This window comes from Alosa sapidissima, chromosome 2 (assembly GCF_018492685.1).
Source record: "Alosa sapidissima isolate fAloSap1 chromosome 2, fAloSap1.pri, whole genome shotgun sequence".
In the NCBI taxonomy this organism is placed as follows: domain Eukaryota; kingdom Metazoa; phylum Chordata; class Actinopteri; order Clupeiformes; family Clupeidae; genus Alosa; species Alosa sapidissima.
This window is the reverse complement of record NC_055958.1, coordinates 23,492,187-23,509,222: the sequence shown is the minus strand read 5'-3', so window position 1 is coordinate 23,509,222 and position 17,036 is coordinate 23,492,187. Positions and strand designations below refer to the sequence as shown.

The window sequence follows — 17,036 nt, the reverse complement described above, 5'->3', positions numbered from 1 at the left end:
AGTATTCACTTCTTGGTTAGAGGAAGGAAGGTTATTCCAAATGACAGGGGCTTGATAGCAAAGGGCTCTGCTTTAGACACTCTTGGAAGAAGTCCTGCATTTTGAGAAGAGTTCTTGATGGGCACTATCAGACTATAAAATCCCTAAGGTAGCCCAAAGCATGATTATTAGGGCTTTGTATGTTGGAAAGAAGAGTTCTGATTTTCTTCCAAAGGATTTCTATGATATTTTATGTGAGTGTTGAGCGAGTGGTCTCAATCAATGATTAGACTACATTACATTACATTACATTACATTACATTTGGCTGACGCTTTTTAACCAAAGCGACTAACAACATGGTAAACAGTACGTTTTTTGAACAATTCTCACAATTTTAGGACAGTTTAAAAAAAACATTAGAGTACAGTAAGAATAAGTGCGTCGGTGAGTGCTGTTTTTAACAGTTACTTGTCAGTTTAAAACGGCTGGTGAGTGCTAGTCAGTTTAAAACGGCTGGTGAGTGCTAGGATCAGTAAGACTTGTTGTAAGTGTTGCTATGAGAGTAGATGTTCTCTAAAGAGCTGGGTCTTCAGGAGTTTTTTGAAAGTGGAAAAGGATGTCCCTGCCCTTGTAGGAACTGGCAGTGTGTTCCACCAACGAGGAACAATAGATGAGAAAAGTTTGGATTGGCTTGAGCGTACCGGTGGTAGAGCTAGACGTCGTTCGTCAGAGGAGCGCAGCGGTCTGGAGGTAGTGTAAGTCTGTATGAGGGCATTCAAGTAGGTGGGAGCAGAACCGGAGACTACTTTGTAGGCAAGCGTTAGAGACTTGAATTTGATGCGGGCCGCCATAGGTAGCCAGTGTAGCTGGATGAGCAGCGGGGTAACATGTGCCCTTTTGGGTTGGTTGTAGACCAGGCGCGCCGCCGCGTTCTGGATCATCTGAAGTGGTTTCACTGCGCAGGCTGGGAGACCTGTCAGGAGGGCATTGCAGTAGTCGAGTCGTGAGATGACTATTGCCTGAACCAGAAGTTGGGTAGCATCTTGAGTCAAGTAAGTCCTGATTTTCCGTATGTTGTAGAGTGCAAAACGGCATGACCGGGCGACTGAGGCAACATGATCTGAGAAGTTTAGACTACACCAACGTCCTTCGTCCTTCATACGTCAGGGTGTTGGTGGGAGGCCATCGAGTGTAAGTTGGGGGGCTATGTGTGTTTAGGGCCTACAACCATAGTTTCTTTTTTGTCTGAGATTTTTAGTGATCCAGACTTGAACATTGTACTTGCACCTGTTTGTGTGGTCATAGGTTTGCACCAACCAGTGTGTACGTCTTCACTGAATGTTGGTCTCATGATAAAAAAGTCTTAGTAAATAATTCATGAGTCTGTAGTGCTAAGACCAAGTAATAGTGAAGGTGCACCTGCTTCCCAGTCAAGACAGCAGGTTCCAAATCAAGCACATCTTTATCACTTTATGTACTTTATGTATTTCCTTGCCTTCCTACTATGTAAAGCGATTTACATTATTATTATGTTATTATTATTATTATTATTATTATCAGCTGGACTCTATGTCATTATGCACTGTTGAGCATTTGTTAAAACATATTGCAGAGTGATTGAATGTAGTTTCATCCACAAATATACCACTCTTGTCATATTTACACTGATTCTGACCCAGTTCTTAACATTTTCATACCACCAACTTGGGTGCATAAAATCAAGAGGTGAAAGTTGAAGGGATTCATACAGTAAAAAACAGAAAATAGTTTTCTGCACTTACGATGCTTGCAATAATGTCTTCGAAAACCTTATACATCTGAGAATCATGTGACATCAGATAGCTGGACATCATTTACATTTACATTTTTACATTTAAAAAAATATTCACTTTTAATCTCAATTTTTGGTTTGATAGTAATGCACTTTTAATCCACATTGATTGGCAACTGAGATCAGATGATTATTCAAATGAGTACTGTAGTTATTAAAAGGATACAAGGATTCAAGGAAGTTTATTGTCACATGCATATAGTTACTGGATGTAAGAAATGCAAAATTATGTCTGGTGTCAGCCTATTTGTGCATTTATGGGGGGGGGGGGGGGGGGGGGGGCACCAACAAGGAGCACCCAAGAGCAACAGGGGCAAGGAAAGAGTTGGAGAAGCTTCCTCGTGAGACAATGTGCTGTGTATTGGGGGGGGGGGAGGGCAGTGTACTGCAAGTATGGTGAAGGGACTTACAGGCAAGGCAATCAAGGACATGGGTAGATAGATGAAGGAGAAATCAAAAATAATAAATAAAAAGTTCTATGGAGATGTGCAAAAGTTGGAGAAAGTCAGATATGTGTGTGTGTGTGTGTGTGTTTTGACGTGTGATGAAATAAGAAAATAAATAAAAGGTCTGTAGCAGGGAGAGAGATGTAAAAGTGCTAAAAGTCATGTAGGTGTGTGTGTGTGTGGGGGGGGGGGGGGGGGTCATGAGTGCTGAGGAGTGAATGGGTGCAAAGTCAGTATAGTGTGAGTTCAGGGTTGGGAAATGTTTGAGAGTGCTGAGTGAATGTGTGCAAAGTCAGTATAGTGTGAGTTCAGAGTTCGGATGGCCTGGGGATAAAAACTTCTCCTGAGTCTCTCAGTTCTGGCTTTGTGACTACATAGGCGTCTTCTTGATTTCAACGGTAGGAATAATCCAAAAGAGTCCTTCAGAATCTTTTGGGCTCTTAGGAGTACTCTTCTGGAATAGATATCTTGTAGAGCAGGGAGTTGAGTTCTTATAGTACGTTCAGCTGAGCGCACTACTCTCTGCAGAGTACTACAATCTCTAACTGTGGAGTTCCCGTACCAGGTTTCCCACGGGCCACGGGTCATGGAATTTCTGGAATATCATGGCATTTTGGAAAGACTTTTCCAGACATGGAAAGTCGGGGAATTTGATCATTTTTGGGGCAAAGTCATGGAATATCAGGGAATTTTGTTGTAGCAGTTTAAAATGTACTTGTTAAAATACATTGATACAAATATATTTGATTATATTTAGGTTAGGTTTACTGCTTGCTTGAGTAGTTGTGGTTAGCCCAACTTTGTTTATTCAATGCCCATTTAGTCATTATCCCGCTCTAAAAAAGTAAGAGTCTTGAACACTACGTGGCTGCTCTGAAATCTTTGGTCGGTATATTGTACCATCATAGTAGGTCATGGAAATTCATTTTTTTTGTCAGGGAAAAGTCATGGAATTTTACATCTGACATATAGTGGGAACTCTGTAAAAATGCCCATAATTTATACAGAATAGAAATAAAACAAAAATAGCAAAAGGCGAGCAAGTTCTTTTGATCATTTGATCATCTGTGCATCGAGTTAAGTCATCCCCCTTTAATTGAAATGTTATCATTTTTAACAAACAGTGACACTGTGTCTGGTGCATGTTACACAATTTAGCAAGATTCTTTGTGAAGCAGCCTTAACTTTATTACTAAAAGACGTGCTATATGTCTGGTTGCTGGGGGCTATTGATATGACACTAACCTCTCATAAATATAATCTTACTGTATTTGCTCCTCTCATTTGCTGGCATCACATAACTCCAGATTCAAATCCATGGCCCATTAAACATTAAAGGGGGGTGGTCCCAGAAAAAAAAGTATTGTCCTGTAGAGGTGTCTACCCATGCAGTAAGCACCACAATGACTTTTTTTTAACGATTTCATGCTGCGTCATTAGGCAAGCAGACACCACTGAGATTGTCTTTCACAATCACATAATCCACTCAGGCTCTATACCTCTCTATCTCCAAGTGAACAGACCAAATCACCAATGGTAATCCAGATAAGGTACACAATCACAATTCAGTACAAATAATATCCACAGACTCTGAACAAGAACACATGCTGCTTATTAGTAAAATAGAATACTAATAAAATATAATAGTCAGTGTGTGTTTAGTCTGTAGGCCTAAGGAGCCTTTTACAGTGTTTTAGTGGGATTGTCAAAGCAACAAACACTGAAGAATCTCATGTGTGGCAAGCCTGCATGGTATGCTAGTACAGTACAAACAGATTTGCTCTGGTACATTAGCTGATTAGCACCACTGGTTTTGTTCATCATCATAAACTGTAATACAGGGCCCCAAATGGTTTGCACTGTAAATCATTAGATAACCCCTGGGTGAAAATTGGCATATGATTAATCAGTTAACATTTATTTATCTTGTTACAGGTTCCAGAGATGTTTTGAGGCATGTGTTGGGTTTTTATCATTTGTGATTTTTTTCTGATCTTATTAAATGAGGCAAATGCACTTTGCTTCAAGATGAAGTGGGTATGTTCCTTGCCTAAGAGAATGTGTGACTCAGACTCTTCAAATTGATTACTTCCAGCGCCATATCACCATCTCTCAAAATATCCCACACCCACTCACAGAGGAAAAAGTGTCCAGTCACAGACCTTTAAAAATGGCTGGATTTATAATGTTTTAAGTAGTGCCTCATGAAAATGCACAGTGAACACAATGTTTTTATTACACTTTTCTATAGTAATGTTTGGTATTTTGTAGATAGTGTTGTATGTCAAAAGCAAAGTGTGTCACACACTTAAAGTGTGTCACACAGGTAGGTAGCAATCCATTTTTTTTATAATCATATTTTAACAAAACGGTCCGATGAATTGTCAGCCAACGAGTAAGATGCAACCAAAATGTAAATCATTAGTTTACTGTAACATATGAGAGGTGTTAGAATCCTTGTGCTATAGGTAGGGAATGTCAGTGCTCACTGGCCAATCAACAACCAAGCCTAATTAACATTACACAACAACACCACATGGGATACAACAACAACAACAACAACAATAACTACAAACCAAAGCAGCAAACACAAAATCACCAATAAAGCAGCCTTCATGCGCAACAAGTAAGCTTCACTTACAAGTGCTTAAGCCCTGTTGATGTAGGCTCTGCAAAGCTAGGAGCCTAATTGCCCAGAGAAAGAACCAAAGCAGGAACACACAACAGGCCCACGAAACCTCCAGAAGGGTCAACTGTGGAGTCCGGCGTCCCAGACCCACCTGCCTTCACATTCATGATGGGCTCTCATGATGAGTTCCCTTGTTCCTATGAAGCCGTTGCCTAAGCTTTGTTGGAATAGGCATTGCATTCTACAGTCACACCTGTTCATTGCTGTGGCCTTTTCAAATTAGAGTACTAGTGGACATATATTAACACATTTTTTTCTGTATAGTGTATCACTTATCAAAAGTTATTATAATTTCCACTTTGATATTCCATTCAACTTAAATGCTGTAGCTTACGTGTGTAGGTCATTCAAATCCACTAATATAAAGCCATTTAAAATTGCCTACATCCCCCCCCCCCCCCACACACACACACACAAACGATGCCACTGCCACCAACACCTACAGCATACAGAAACCATTATGCAGGCAACGTTAAAACCATGTTTTGTTGCTACTCAAGATGATAATCGGACACTGTTCTAAATATTTTTATTTGTTTGTTAGTGCATTTATGGCAATAAACATAAAGACAACAACACACAACATTCAGCCAATGTGATGCCTGAAGTCTCAGTTTGATGTACTTAAGTGTAGAAAGTTGAATGACAAGTGAAGCTTATTCTTTCCATGTGGCTATAGGCCTAGGTTAGATGCAATACATTAATTAATAAATAAATAAATTAATTAATTCATTTTGGACACAGGCGATAGGCCTACTCAAATAGGCTAGGCTACTTGAATTAGGCATATATTTTCAGACGATTCTATTTCGAGAATTACAGTGACAAAATACGTCTGCACAAATATTCAGGTGCACATATTAACACCGATGGAGGTTTTCAATTCGCCTTCACGTACATTTACACCCACTGACTGCTGTAGGCTTTGTGGGATTAAAAGAGTTAAAGTCGTGGTGAAATGAAGTTCTGTATTGTCTTGTCAGCTAACACCCTCTAGCGCCAAGCATCCAGCATAGATAGATTCCCCCTTGGTCTGGCTCACCTTCGCAGCTCCGGTAATTTGCTGCATGCAGGTCGAAATAAGCACCGTTGAGCTTCGGAGACAGGACACGCAAACTTGTTCGCACAGTCTCAAGAGTTCTTAAGAATTATCGGCGACAAACTAAACGTAATTTTTATCCCAGGAGTCAAATGGACTGGAAAACATCGGTTTTGTCTTCCCAGGGGGATAGATAGATAGGAGTATGACTCCAAAAAATAAACAAGGACTACGTACTGCTGATATTTAAAGCAAGGCGCGCTTATACGTCAGGTGAAGTCGATTTTGCCATGTGCAACAACCCACACAGAGGAAGTATGAGTTATTTTCAGCGGCCAGCCTGATTTTAGACAAAAGTGAACTTTGTTACCGTCTTCGCTGCATCGGAAAAGTGATGGAGATCTTTATTGACTGCTTTGTGTCAACCGGTCCAGGCATATTGCATATTGGCAATCGAGGATGAGTGGTTTGTCAACAGGCATTTAAACATTTTTGAAGGATATAAATCCCAAAACATTCACGTGGATATCGCTAAGCTCCGCAAGCACACCAAGTGAAGTGGATATTTCAGAGATGACTGTTGGAGTAGGATTTTGCCTCATTTTTCTGTCCCTGAAGCTCCACTTCTCAGCTTCAACTCAGAGTAATCACGGTAAGAGTAGGTTATATCGCATTAACAGAGTTTTACAACCCGTTATATGCGCTGTACTTTAATTCTGATCGTGTCTGTTTGTGCAATACGTACATCTACATAAAAAAAATATTTAGGTCCATTGGTCGGCTATATTATTTCATCAACCAAACCCACCTGATCCAAGTTAATCAGGTGACAAGTGAGACGTTCGTTCTGAATACGTTGTCAGTAGGCTATCTCCTATCTGTTCTCCACCGTCTTTTCCAAATCTGTCTTGAATTATCTCCGGTAAGCAGTAGGCTATTTACTCCAGTGCATCGTACTTCAGCAGCCCCGACTGCTCACATAACACCCATGCACACACACAGAACGGCTTTAATAGTTTAACAGCCTTCACAAATATAGTTTGATTATTTCTACAGTAGCCAGATGATTTATTGCTTACATCAACTTACTACACCTGACCTGGAATTGCGCATTTAAATGTAGCCTACATGTCCCACAAGTCGTCAAATTTCTATTCTCAGTGAGCAAAATCAGCTGTCTGTTGTTAGTCCGGCAATGCAGAAATATGGTATATTTTATGGATTTATCTCCAGCAACCTATAGTAGTCTACCCTTATTTCACTGAGATACATCCATGAAGACAATGAAAAGAAAGAAATAAAAGAAAGTAATAAATTATGCGGGATGAAGATTATTGTCACGTAGATTTGAGACAGATAGATCTTAGTTTTCATATTAAGCACTATTTGCAGGACACAACAAAAGTAGGTTGTAGCAAATATGTAATCTGATAGGTGAAATGGACCTGGTGGTCTGTGAACTTTGTTAAGAAGAGCTCTCAGTGTGTGTCTGCTATCACTCAGGGTTGAAATACTGCTATTGATTTTACAGCAACATGCAGAAATCACCCCTCCAGTTCTTATATTGTGCTTGGCTCAATAAAACTGACACTGTTGTTTTCTTTTTATGTGGAGGCAAGTAATACATGATAGCCACCATGTGTGTTAACCCAGTGCTGTCAAAGATTCATGTAACAAGAAATATTGCTTAGAACTGATTCAGATGCCATCCCTCAGTTGTGTTTTGTATGTGGTACTTGGAGATAAAAAAGATGAGAGCACGAGAGTGCACATCTCAATGTGGAGACTAGCATTGTGTTACTTTTGAAATAAGTAGCCTAATGTAGTCCTGCATGTCTGTTGTGCATAAGGCAGTTTCAATTTAGACAGTGTGGTTGTCTATGAAGTGTCGTCAAAAATAAACATTGGGTGTGTAGATGTCTTTCTGAAAGAGAAAGAGTAGTCAAATCAGTGTTTTAGCGGTAGTAGATTAGTTTCAACATCTACCCAGACAAACAGCCTGAATTGAGAATTTCACAGGTGAAATTGAATGAGGCTCCAGCTCTTAGGAGGCGAAATAGGAATTAGATGTTGCTTTCGAATTTCACACAGCCATATGGCTTTTCTGGCCTTGTTGAAAAACCCTGTGCGCTTTTACATAGTTGGGGTCTGAGTGATTCATTAAGGAAATTATTTTAATTGGCTATTGATTTTTTTTCTTCACACGAGTGCAATCTTTGTGAATTTTACAGTCCTACTCACTTTCAACAACACAGGTGCAGTGTTGAGGAGCAGGTTGTGTAAAACGCTAATAACACCTGGTAATGGCAACCAACAATAGCATCTGGTTTTCTTCCTGTATCCCTGACAGTGACAAGGGCACTGAATAATGAGGTTTTACGTGAGCTACACCTTGAGTCCTATTCAACCTGTCACAAAGCTGATAATGAAAGCTAAGATATGGCAACGGTGGGATAATGTAAGTTTCATGCATTTTTATAAAAGCCAAGTAAATTTTAGTGCAAGTGCTACATGGTGATATTAGACATGTTGATAGCATAACTTTTCAAGTTGCACCAGATTCCATTATCTCATGAACCCATTAGCATCACATTGTGAGACAGTGTTCATAACCTCTATGCCTCCTTTTTGCCTCCTCTTTGCCTGTCTGTCATACGGAAGGTGCCATAAGGTGACCCCAGACCTCCCCTTGGCTTTTCCTCCTTTACTGACCTCAGATAGTCAACAACTTACAGAGTAATTAACAAACAGCAACACACACACACACACACACACACACACACACACACACACACAAACAGAGAGAGAGAGAGAGAGAGAGAGAGAGAGAGAGAGAGAGAGAGAGAGAGAGAGAGAGTCCCTAGACTTGTTCTAAATTGCTTTCCAACACTCCTGTATAATACTAACACACATGACACATTAGGGAAGTCTTGGTCTTGCCACTTGGTTTGTTAAAATGTGATTGAGTTAGTTGTTTTTTAATGAGATCTCATGATGATTATTGCTGAAATGTTAGATGTATTGCACCACTCAGTGGCAAGAACAGGTATTCATGAGCCAATTCAGATTCTACCCCCTGCAACCAGCATGTGAAGGCTTTTGTTTATATGAAGTGGTAGCCTATGCTACTGTATGTTACTGACACACAAGAGGTTTAGACACTCAAGTAGTTGTATAGTCCAGAACATGCAGATCTGCATTTTGTTTATGTGTACAGTAGATTATATGAAGTCTGTGAGCTGGTCCCATATGCTTGATGAGACTAAAACCTCATATTGTCTGCTGGAAGCTAGTGATCAGTGGGTCATGTGCAGACACTGTGCTTATTTATAAGCGATGAGCAGACCAGTCTATTTTTGTCTCACGCCTTGATGAAATTCCTAAGGGATAGAATTGTTAGAATTCATGGGTCTCATGGGGATTTCAATTCTTCTTTTGTCAAATAGTGAATCAAACTGGAGTTAAAGTATAATGCAGTTATATAAAATGGAATGGGAGTTAGTCATGAAAATTTCATTTTAATTAATGAGAAATGGTGAGATGAGAAATGAAACACATTTGTCTAGGTTTTCAATGAATTGAAAATTTTTAGAGAACTTAATGTAAAAGTTTGCTAATGTTTTGGTTAAAAATAGAATGATCGTACGAAAATTGTACAATTATAATGAATCACATCAACTTGAGAAATAGTGCTTATTATTTCCTATTTTGTTATTCAATGTAACATGAATGTTAAGAGGACTGGAATTCCATTTTTAATAAAATTAATATGTCACATATTCAGACCATCCTTATTAGAGGTCACATGATGGAGATGCATACTAGGAGTCACTTATGGAGATGCATATAGGAGTCTTATGATCGTTAGGATGTGCATATGGTAACAACGTACACATATTCATATTCAACACTCAAACATAGACAGACAACAAGTGGCCTATGAACCAGCTAGGAGTGGCAGGCCATTTTGTACTGTACACAAACCCAAGAGATCACTGATGGAGATCAGGAGATTGTGGGACTGGAGAAATGCAGCGACAGAAGAAGCAAAACAAGATGACCCCATGCATGAACTCCATAGGGGTCAGCAGATTTCTAGATTGTTCTAGATTTGTCATTTTTACTTTTTAGTATTTTTTTTCTATCTTTCTACATCATGGAAGCTGATTTCATGATTACGTCATAATTTGGAATGTATCACAGTCAAGAAAACTTTAAGCACTCTCTGTTATCTTTTAAGCACTGTCTTGCTAGTGTGTCTCTGAGGTATGTCTCTGTTGAGTATGTCTCCGCGGCCCCATCCCTGCCTCGGAGACGGGAAGAAACCAGAGACTAAAATGGGGGTGGAGTATAAGTGCACTTTTGCTATCTGTGTGTCTCCTCTGACTAGACAGCCTAGAGAAAGCCAGTTGGATCATTTCCGAGGTCCCTGTTGAAATAGTCAGAGAGAGAGAGCTACTGTAGCATCTGGTAGGTGTGTGGTACCTGGTAAGTTATATCAAAGTCCTTTTAGGCAAGTCCCTCCACTCGGCGGCCATATTGCAACGCTTTTTGGGCACTTATCGGGCATCTATTTTGGCAGAAATGCGCGTGCGCAAGGCTTCACGACACCAATCTTGCTCCAGCAGAGAGATGACAACACATGATTGGCACGATGTCTTCACAACACACCACATTATTGGCTCAATGTATTCACAACACACCACATGATTGGCTCAATGTATTCACATGTCGACGTTTTGCCACGGAAGGAGTGTGATATGTGTACACAACTGCCATATTGGCGTTACAAACTAACCCCATGCATTTCTATGGAGATTTTTTTGTGTTTTTTTAGTGCTGTGTCTCCTCATTAGAAAGTCTCTGGTTATATGCAGTAACACCAGGAAAGGTCTGGTGAGATGGTTACTTCAGTGTCCAAACTCTCACTGTTGACACAAAAGAAGATTGTGATAGGACAGTCTCGTGGAGGACAGGATGTTGCTAGTTCTGTGTGGATTTAGCAGTTTACTGAAGAGTTTGGGCATCCTGTTTATTGGAACCGTCCCCCGTCTGGTTCCTTTCCAGCTTCATCATCCCAATTGAAAACTCCTGGGGGATCCTGAACAGTTCGGATACAAGCAGTACTAGTCCTCCACCATGACGGCTGATTTTAGAACAAGGTTGAGCCCACCATTCTAGAATAGTACATTGCATGCCTCAACAACTTCAGGCCATGATCACAAAGAAGCAGGGACACATTGGATGTTGATGATGTTTCAAGTTGAGCTCAAATCTCAAACTTCCATTTGTATTCTTTCGCCTCTAATTTGTATGACACGCAATGTGCGATGCAATGCGGTAATACTGTCATTCGTCTTCGTTGCTGTGGCCGTGATCTGATCAGCAATACAACCAGACAAACTGCAAGCCCTTGATACGGGCAACCAATAATACCAATAAATGTTGCAGCCAATCCTTTTTGTTGCTGTGGTCATTTATGATCTGATCAGTTACATAACCAAACAAAATGAGCCCTTTACATGGGCACCCACAAATACCAACAAGTACCAGCAAATTCTGCAGCCATTCCTCTTCATTGCTGTGGCTATGTCTCAAGCAGCAACGCAACCAGACAAACTGCAGGCCCTTGATGCGTGCAGCCACAATGTGAAGAATGTGGTCCTCAAATAGTGAAGAATAAAAAATAATTTAATTCACTGAACACCATTTTTGTCAGGCATTTTGATCAAGTCACTTGTCATCTTGATATCTGATGGCATAATCTTCTAATGTACTTGCTGGTTTGACTATTTTCAGTTATGACTGCATCAAGGTGATTCATTCATTAATCAATCAATTGCTTTACAAGACACACATTAACTCATATATATATATATATAATTCATGACATTTTGTTGCAGGTTCTTATTTACAGTTAAATTTAAAGTTGAATTGTTATGCTGTTGATCAATTTCTCTAAAATGCTGTGTAAATAGTTTTACATGGAATTGCATTTCAATAATATGACTCAGAAATGTTGCATTAACTCCTTCCTTTGGCTTCTTTGCAGTTGTGCTGTTAGACACCACCTCTGTACTTGGAGAATTGGGTTGGAAAATGTATCCCATTAATGGGGTAAGTACAAACTATGCCCTAACCAATGTGTGGATATGTGTAGGCTGTGCCTTAAAATAGCTCTGGGTTGCTAACTGGTTGGTTAGAAGCTCACTCTGCTAATCATGGTAATAATCATTTCCATGGTCACCCATAGACAAGAATCTTACAGTTATCTAGGAAGTTAAGATAAATGAGATTTCACAAGAAATTATTAACTTTGTTGAGCAATGTCCTAGCTCCTGCTCTTCACATCTGTAAACTGCCTTGAATGATTACTCTCTACTGTATGTTATTATCCTCTGGTTACACTACTGTAAGTATATACAGTACAGTAACATTTTCTTCTAAGGATACATTATGATGAAAGATGTTATAATAACAGGCACTTTCATTGTTTTGCTCTCAAAACCGATAAATTACTTTCTTAGCAATTCATCATCACCGGATGTCACATCAGCCACTGGAGAATAAAATAGGGAGCTAATGACATTAATTACTGTAGTTGAGAACTTTTTTTTTGTCCCCATATCTGGCAGTGGGTGGGTGTATTATTAGACCAGCACTATGGTATTATAAACTAGAAAAGGATATGGAATTATAAACCTGAAATATTTGTCTTCACAAGGAATATTACACCCTCCAGCTTGTGATGGGTTGCATTTGGACTTGTTTCATACTGTCAAAATGGTGTCTCCTCTCTCCCCAACACTGTAATGATTTTTATTTAAGTTGTAATCACTCCTCTACCACAATGTTTCTTCAAGGTCAAGGGTCAAGTCCTTAGAGCCTAGCGGGTACTTTTGTCCACAGGTGTTTGTGTCATGATCCTTCATCACTTGCAGTTATATTCATTATTGCTCTTGAACAGAGTATTTCCCTCTACATTTGTGTCAAAAGCAAGACTATTACATCATGTAGGTCAGTCTGACAGCAGCCAAGAGGAAAGGGTTGGCTGCAGCCTTGACTTCATGATTAAGCTGTCAAGACTTCTCTTGGCCTACCCAGAAAATTGGATTGGCCATGAATATTTAACATGGGAGAGGTGAGAAAGGGCAGGAAAGGGAGGGAGATCTTTGTGAGGTAAAATGGCTTTACATCCCAAGTAGCAAAGGATAAGTGAAAATCTGAGCCACCAAGTCCGTAGGCTCAAATAAGATATTGGTTCACAGCAGCTGGAAGTTTGTCTTCTATGACTACAAAATTTCTGCCCACCATGTGACCCACTTCAAAAAGTCTGCTCTTGCTACAAGTGAATACATAATTGTTATCTTTCCTCACTCTTGGTGCCTCAGTAACACGTATTGAAAGCAGAAGCACACAACAGGATGTACTGAGGCCTTAACCAGATGCTGTTGTCACTACCTTCTTCCTACCTTGGTGACTTGTGTATCTTTGATGTTATCACATAAACCAGTGGTCCTTAGTTTTGCTTCTTTGGTCCCTCTGGCTTGAGTGTCCTGCATCCATCCATGCCCCAGTCATTTTCAGTTTATCAAGATGGATGAGCAGAGACAATAAGCAGCCTCCAAGAAAACGACCTAAAAGCCTGAAAAATATACATACAACCTGATTAGTGTGCAGGCCATCAGGGCGGTAAAGGTGTGATCAGACAGGACGCACTTTGACGCTTTTAAAACGCGAGGTGCACCCTGTTTTCATAAAAACGTGAATGACGTCGGTGCTTTTCCGCTTTGAGTTGAACTTTTCTCAGTTGCAGTAACCATGGTGATTGGTTGATGATGAGTGACAGTTCTTTGCTGGTGAGATGGTATGCACTACACGAGTACTGCAAAGGACGAGAGATTACATTACATTACATTACATTACATTTGGCTGACGCTTTTTTAGCCAAAGCGACTTACAACATGGTAAACAGTTTAAGTTTTAAAGCAATTCACAACAATTTTAGGACAATTTAAAAAACGGTGGAGTACAGTAAGAATAAGTGCATCAGTGAGTGCTGTTTTTAACAGTTACGTGTCAGTTTAAGACAGCTGGTGAGTGCTAGGATCAGCAAGACTTGTTGTAAGTGGTGCTATGAGAGGAGATGTTCTCTAAAGAGCTGGGTCTTCAGGAGTTTTTTGAAAATGGAGAGGGATGTCCCTGCCCTTGTAGGAACTGGCAGTGTGTTTCACCAACGAGGAACAACAGATGAGAAAAGTTTGGATTGGCCTGAGTGTACCGGTGGTAGAGCTAGCTGTCGTTCGTCTGAGGAGCGCAGCGGTCTGGAGGTAGCGTATGTCTGTATGAGGGCATTCAAGTAGGTGGGAGCAGAACCGGAGACTACTTTGTAAGCAAGGGTTAGAGCCTTGAATTTGATGCGGGCCACCATAGGTAGCCAGTGAAGCTGGATGAGCAGCGGGGTAACATGTGCCCTTTTGGGTTGGTTGTAGACCAGGCGTGCCGCCGCGTTCTGGATCATCTGAAGGGGTTTCACTGCGCAGGCTGGGAGACCTGTCAGGAGGGCGTTGCAGTAGTCGAGTCGTGAGATGACTATTGCCTGAACCAGAAGTTGGGTAGCATCTTGAGTCAAGTAAGTCCTGATTTTCCGTATGTTGTAGAGTGCGAAACGGCCGGGCGACTGAGGCAACATGATCTGAGAAGTTTAGTTGGTTGTCGAGAACAACACCTAGATTTCTTGCAGTCCTGGTAGGTGAAACAGACAGGGAGTCAAATTTGATGTTGATGTCGTGGTGTATGGTAGGTTTAGCTGGGAGGACCAGCAGTTCAGTCTTTGAGAGGTTCAGCTGGAGGTGGTGTGCCTTCATCCATGTAGCTATGTCTGAGAGGCAATCCGAGATCCGTGCTGAAACCAAGGGGTCATCAGGTAGAAAGGACAGATAGAGCTGTGTGTCGTCTGCATAGCAGTGGTATGAGAAGCCATGCGAACGGATAATCTGTCCCAAGGAGGTGGTGTAGATAGCAAAGAGAAGGGGGCCCAGCACTGAGCCCTGGGGGACCCCTGTGGTGAGATGGTGAGGTGCAGATAGCTGACCAAAATGATACGTTAAATGAGCGTCCTGTGAGGTAGGATTCAAACCAGGAGAGAGCAGAACCGGAGATTCCCATGTTAGCGAGTATAGAGAGAAGGATGCGGTGATTAACCGTGTCAAAGGCAGCCGATAAGTCAAGCAGAATGAGTACTGATGACCGAGCGGTCGCCCTGGCTTCTTTTAAGGCTTCTGTTAAAGACAGCAGAGCCGTTTCGGTAAAGTGGCCACTTTTGAACCCAGACTGATTTGGATCCAGAAGGTTGTTCTGTGAAAGGAAGTCAGAGACCTGTTTAGAGACTGCTCGTTCAATGCCTTTGGATAGGAAAGGCATGAGTGAGACAGGGCGGTAGTTCTCGACCCTTTAGCACCTCACCAGTCCTGGCCCTGTCACTACAAGCGTCTTATGCTTGATCAACCTCAAGCACATTGGACTTTCTTAATTTAACTTATATAGTGTATTTAGCATTTAGTTTTGTTAGTTTCTTATCTTATCTTCTACTGTCTTTATTGTACAGTGGAGTTTAGTTATATGTTTATACTATACTAATGTTTACCATTTCTGTTGTAAGTGCATGTTGTGTTATGTCTGTATGCTACTGAGACCCTTGAATTTCCCCTTGAGGATCAATAAAGTATCTATCTATCTATCTACTTGAGCAGGGTTGAGAGAAGCTTTCTTAAGTAACGGTGTTACCCGGGCCATTTTGAACGCTGTTGGAAATGTGCCGAAGGTTAGCGAGGCATTGATCACAATGTCACAGAGATAAATACATAAATAAATCAATAAAGACGATGCATCTGATGACTCCACCGCCACTCAACCAACATTTTTGACGGGGATGGGCACAGCGAGGCTTTGTGAAACACTCCGTCCTCATCCGACCAGATATCGCGGAAATGAACATGATGACTGACAAAATAAATTACAGTGATGTTGTTTTAATAAACCATTGTTGGCATACATTTAATAAGTCAGCATAGCACATCAATTCAGAATTAAGTGTTTTCTGTAGGCTACATGTGTCATCGGTCCACCCTAAGCTATTGCATAAATGAACAGATTTAATATCAAACAGTTTTCAGTGGCCTACCACTGTTAGATTGTGCTTTAATCATAAAGAGGAATAAAGAAAATAAATGCTTCCCCATGTATAGCCTGCACCTGTGTATTAACCACACATCTGAAGATATTTAGCTAAATCTATGTATAACCCTCAGTTAATAGGTAGGAGATTATGGTAAAGGTAAAATCCATGATTCTAATCCAATACCCTTTTGCTCCTCATGGTCCACCCATTCCTCCAGAGCCATGGCAAAAGTCTCATTTCTATCAGTACAGACAAATACAGAAATTGTGAAATGTATTATTTTAGCAATAATGTATAATCACGTTTTGTCCTCTGTAACATTTTTAAAAAGTAACTACTCCCAAAATCAGTGTATAGTTTTATCGACTTTTTTTGACAAAATACATGATAAAAATATAGCTGCAAGCAGCAATGAGGGGGCCAAGCAGATAGGCCGGAGTAACCATGGCAACGAAATGCTGTTAGCTCAATGCTGCAATCAGCTGTCAAAGCAAGTTTCACGTCTAGCACGTCAAAAGTTACAAGGCAAAATGCATTTTTGCTAATTGCAGTGACCCTAGAGGTCAAAGGTCACAAAATTTCTTCGGCATTCACCTGATGGGGTCATGAGTCCATGTACCAAGTTGGTTTTGATACATGCAACGATTGCTGAGATATGAGCTCACTTCCTGTTTGGCGGCTTTGCCACAAATTTCGATTGGATGTGACGGGCGAACGCTTCTATCAATTGTTACAGAAATAAATGAAGTGGCAAGGCATGGTCTGAAGATGGTCTGTGCCAATTTTGGTGAAGATCAGATGAAATTTGTGACCTGTGCGAAATTGTTGGTGTTTTTGATCAAATAAAATATGGCGGCCGAATAAATTATAT

At 40.6% G+C, this 17,036-nt stretch overlaps 1 protein-coding gene across 4 annotated transcripts in view; it reads left to right on the top strand.

The window, feature by feature from the left end:
• Nucleotides 1-6,014: 6,014 nt before the first annotated feature.
• Nucleotides 6,015-17,036, top strand: part of LOC121701051 (ephrin type-A receptor 6-like) — a 107,977-nt gene continuing 96,955 nt past the window's right edge. For all 4 annotated transcript variants that reach the window (XR_006027517.1, XR_006027511.1, XM_042084094.1 and 1 more), the window contains exons 1-2: nt 6,015-6,637; nt 12,038-12,102. Coding sequence is in view for 2 of the 4 variants with exons in the window: in XM_042084094.1 (XP_041940028.1) it covers nt 6,559-6,637; nt 12,038-12,102 (144 nt within the window). In the remaining 2 variants the exon portion in view is untranslated. The remainder of the gene's footprint in view (nt 6,638-12,037; nt 12,103-17,036) is intronic.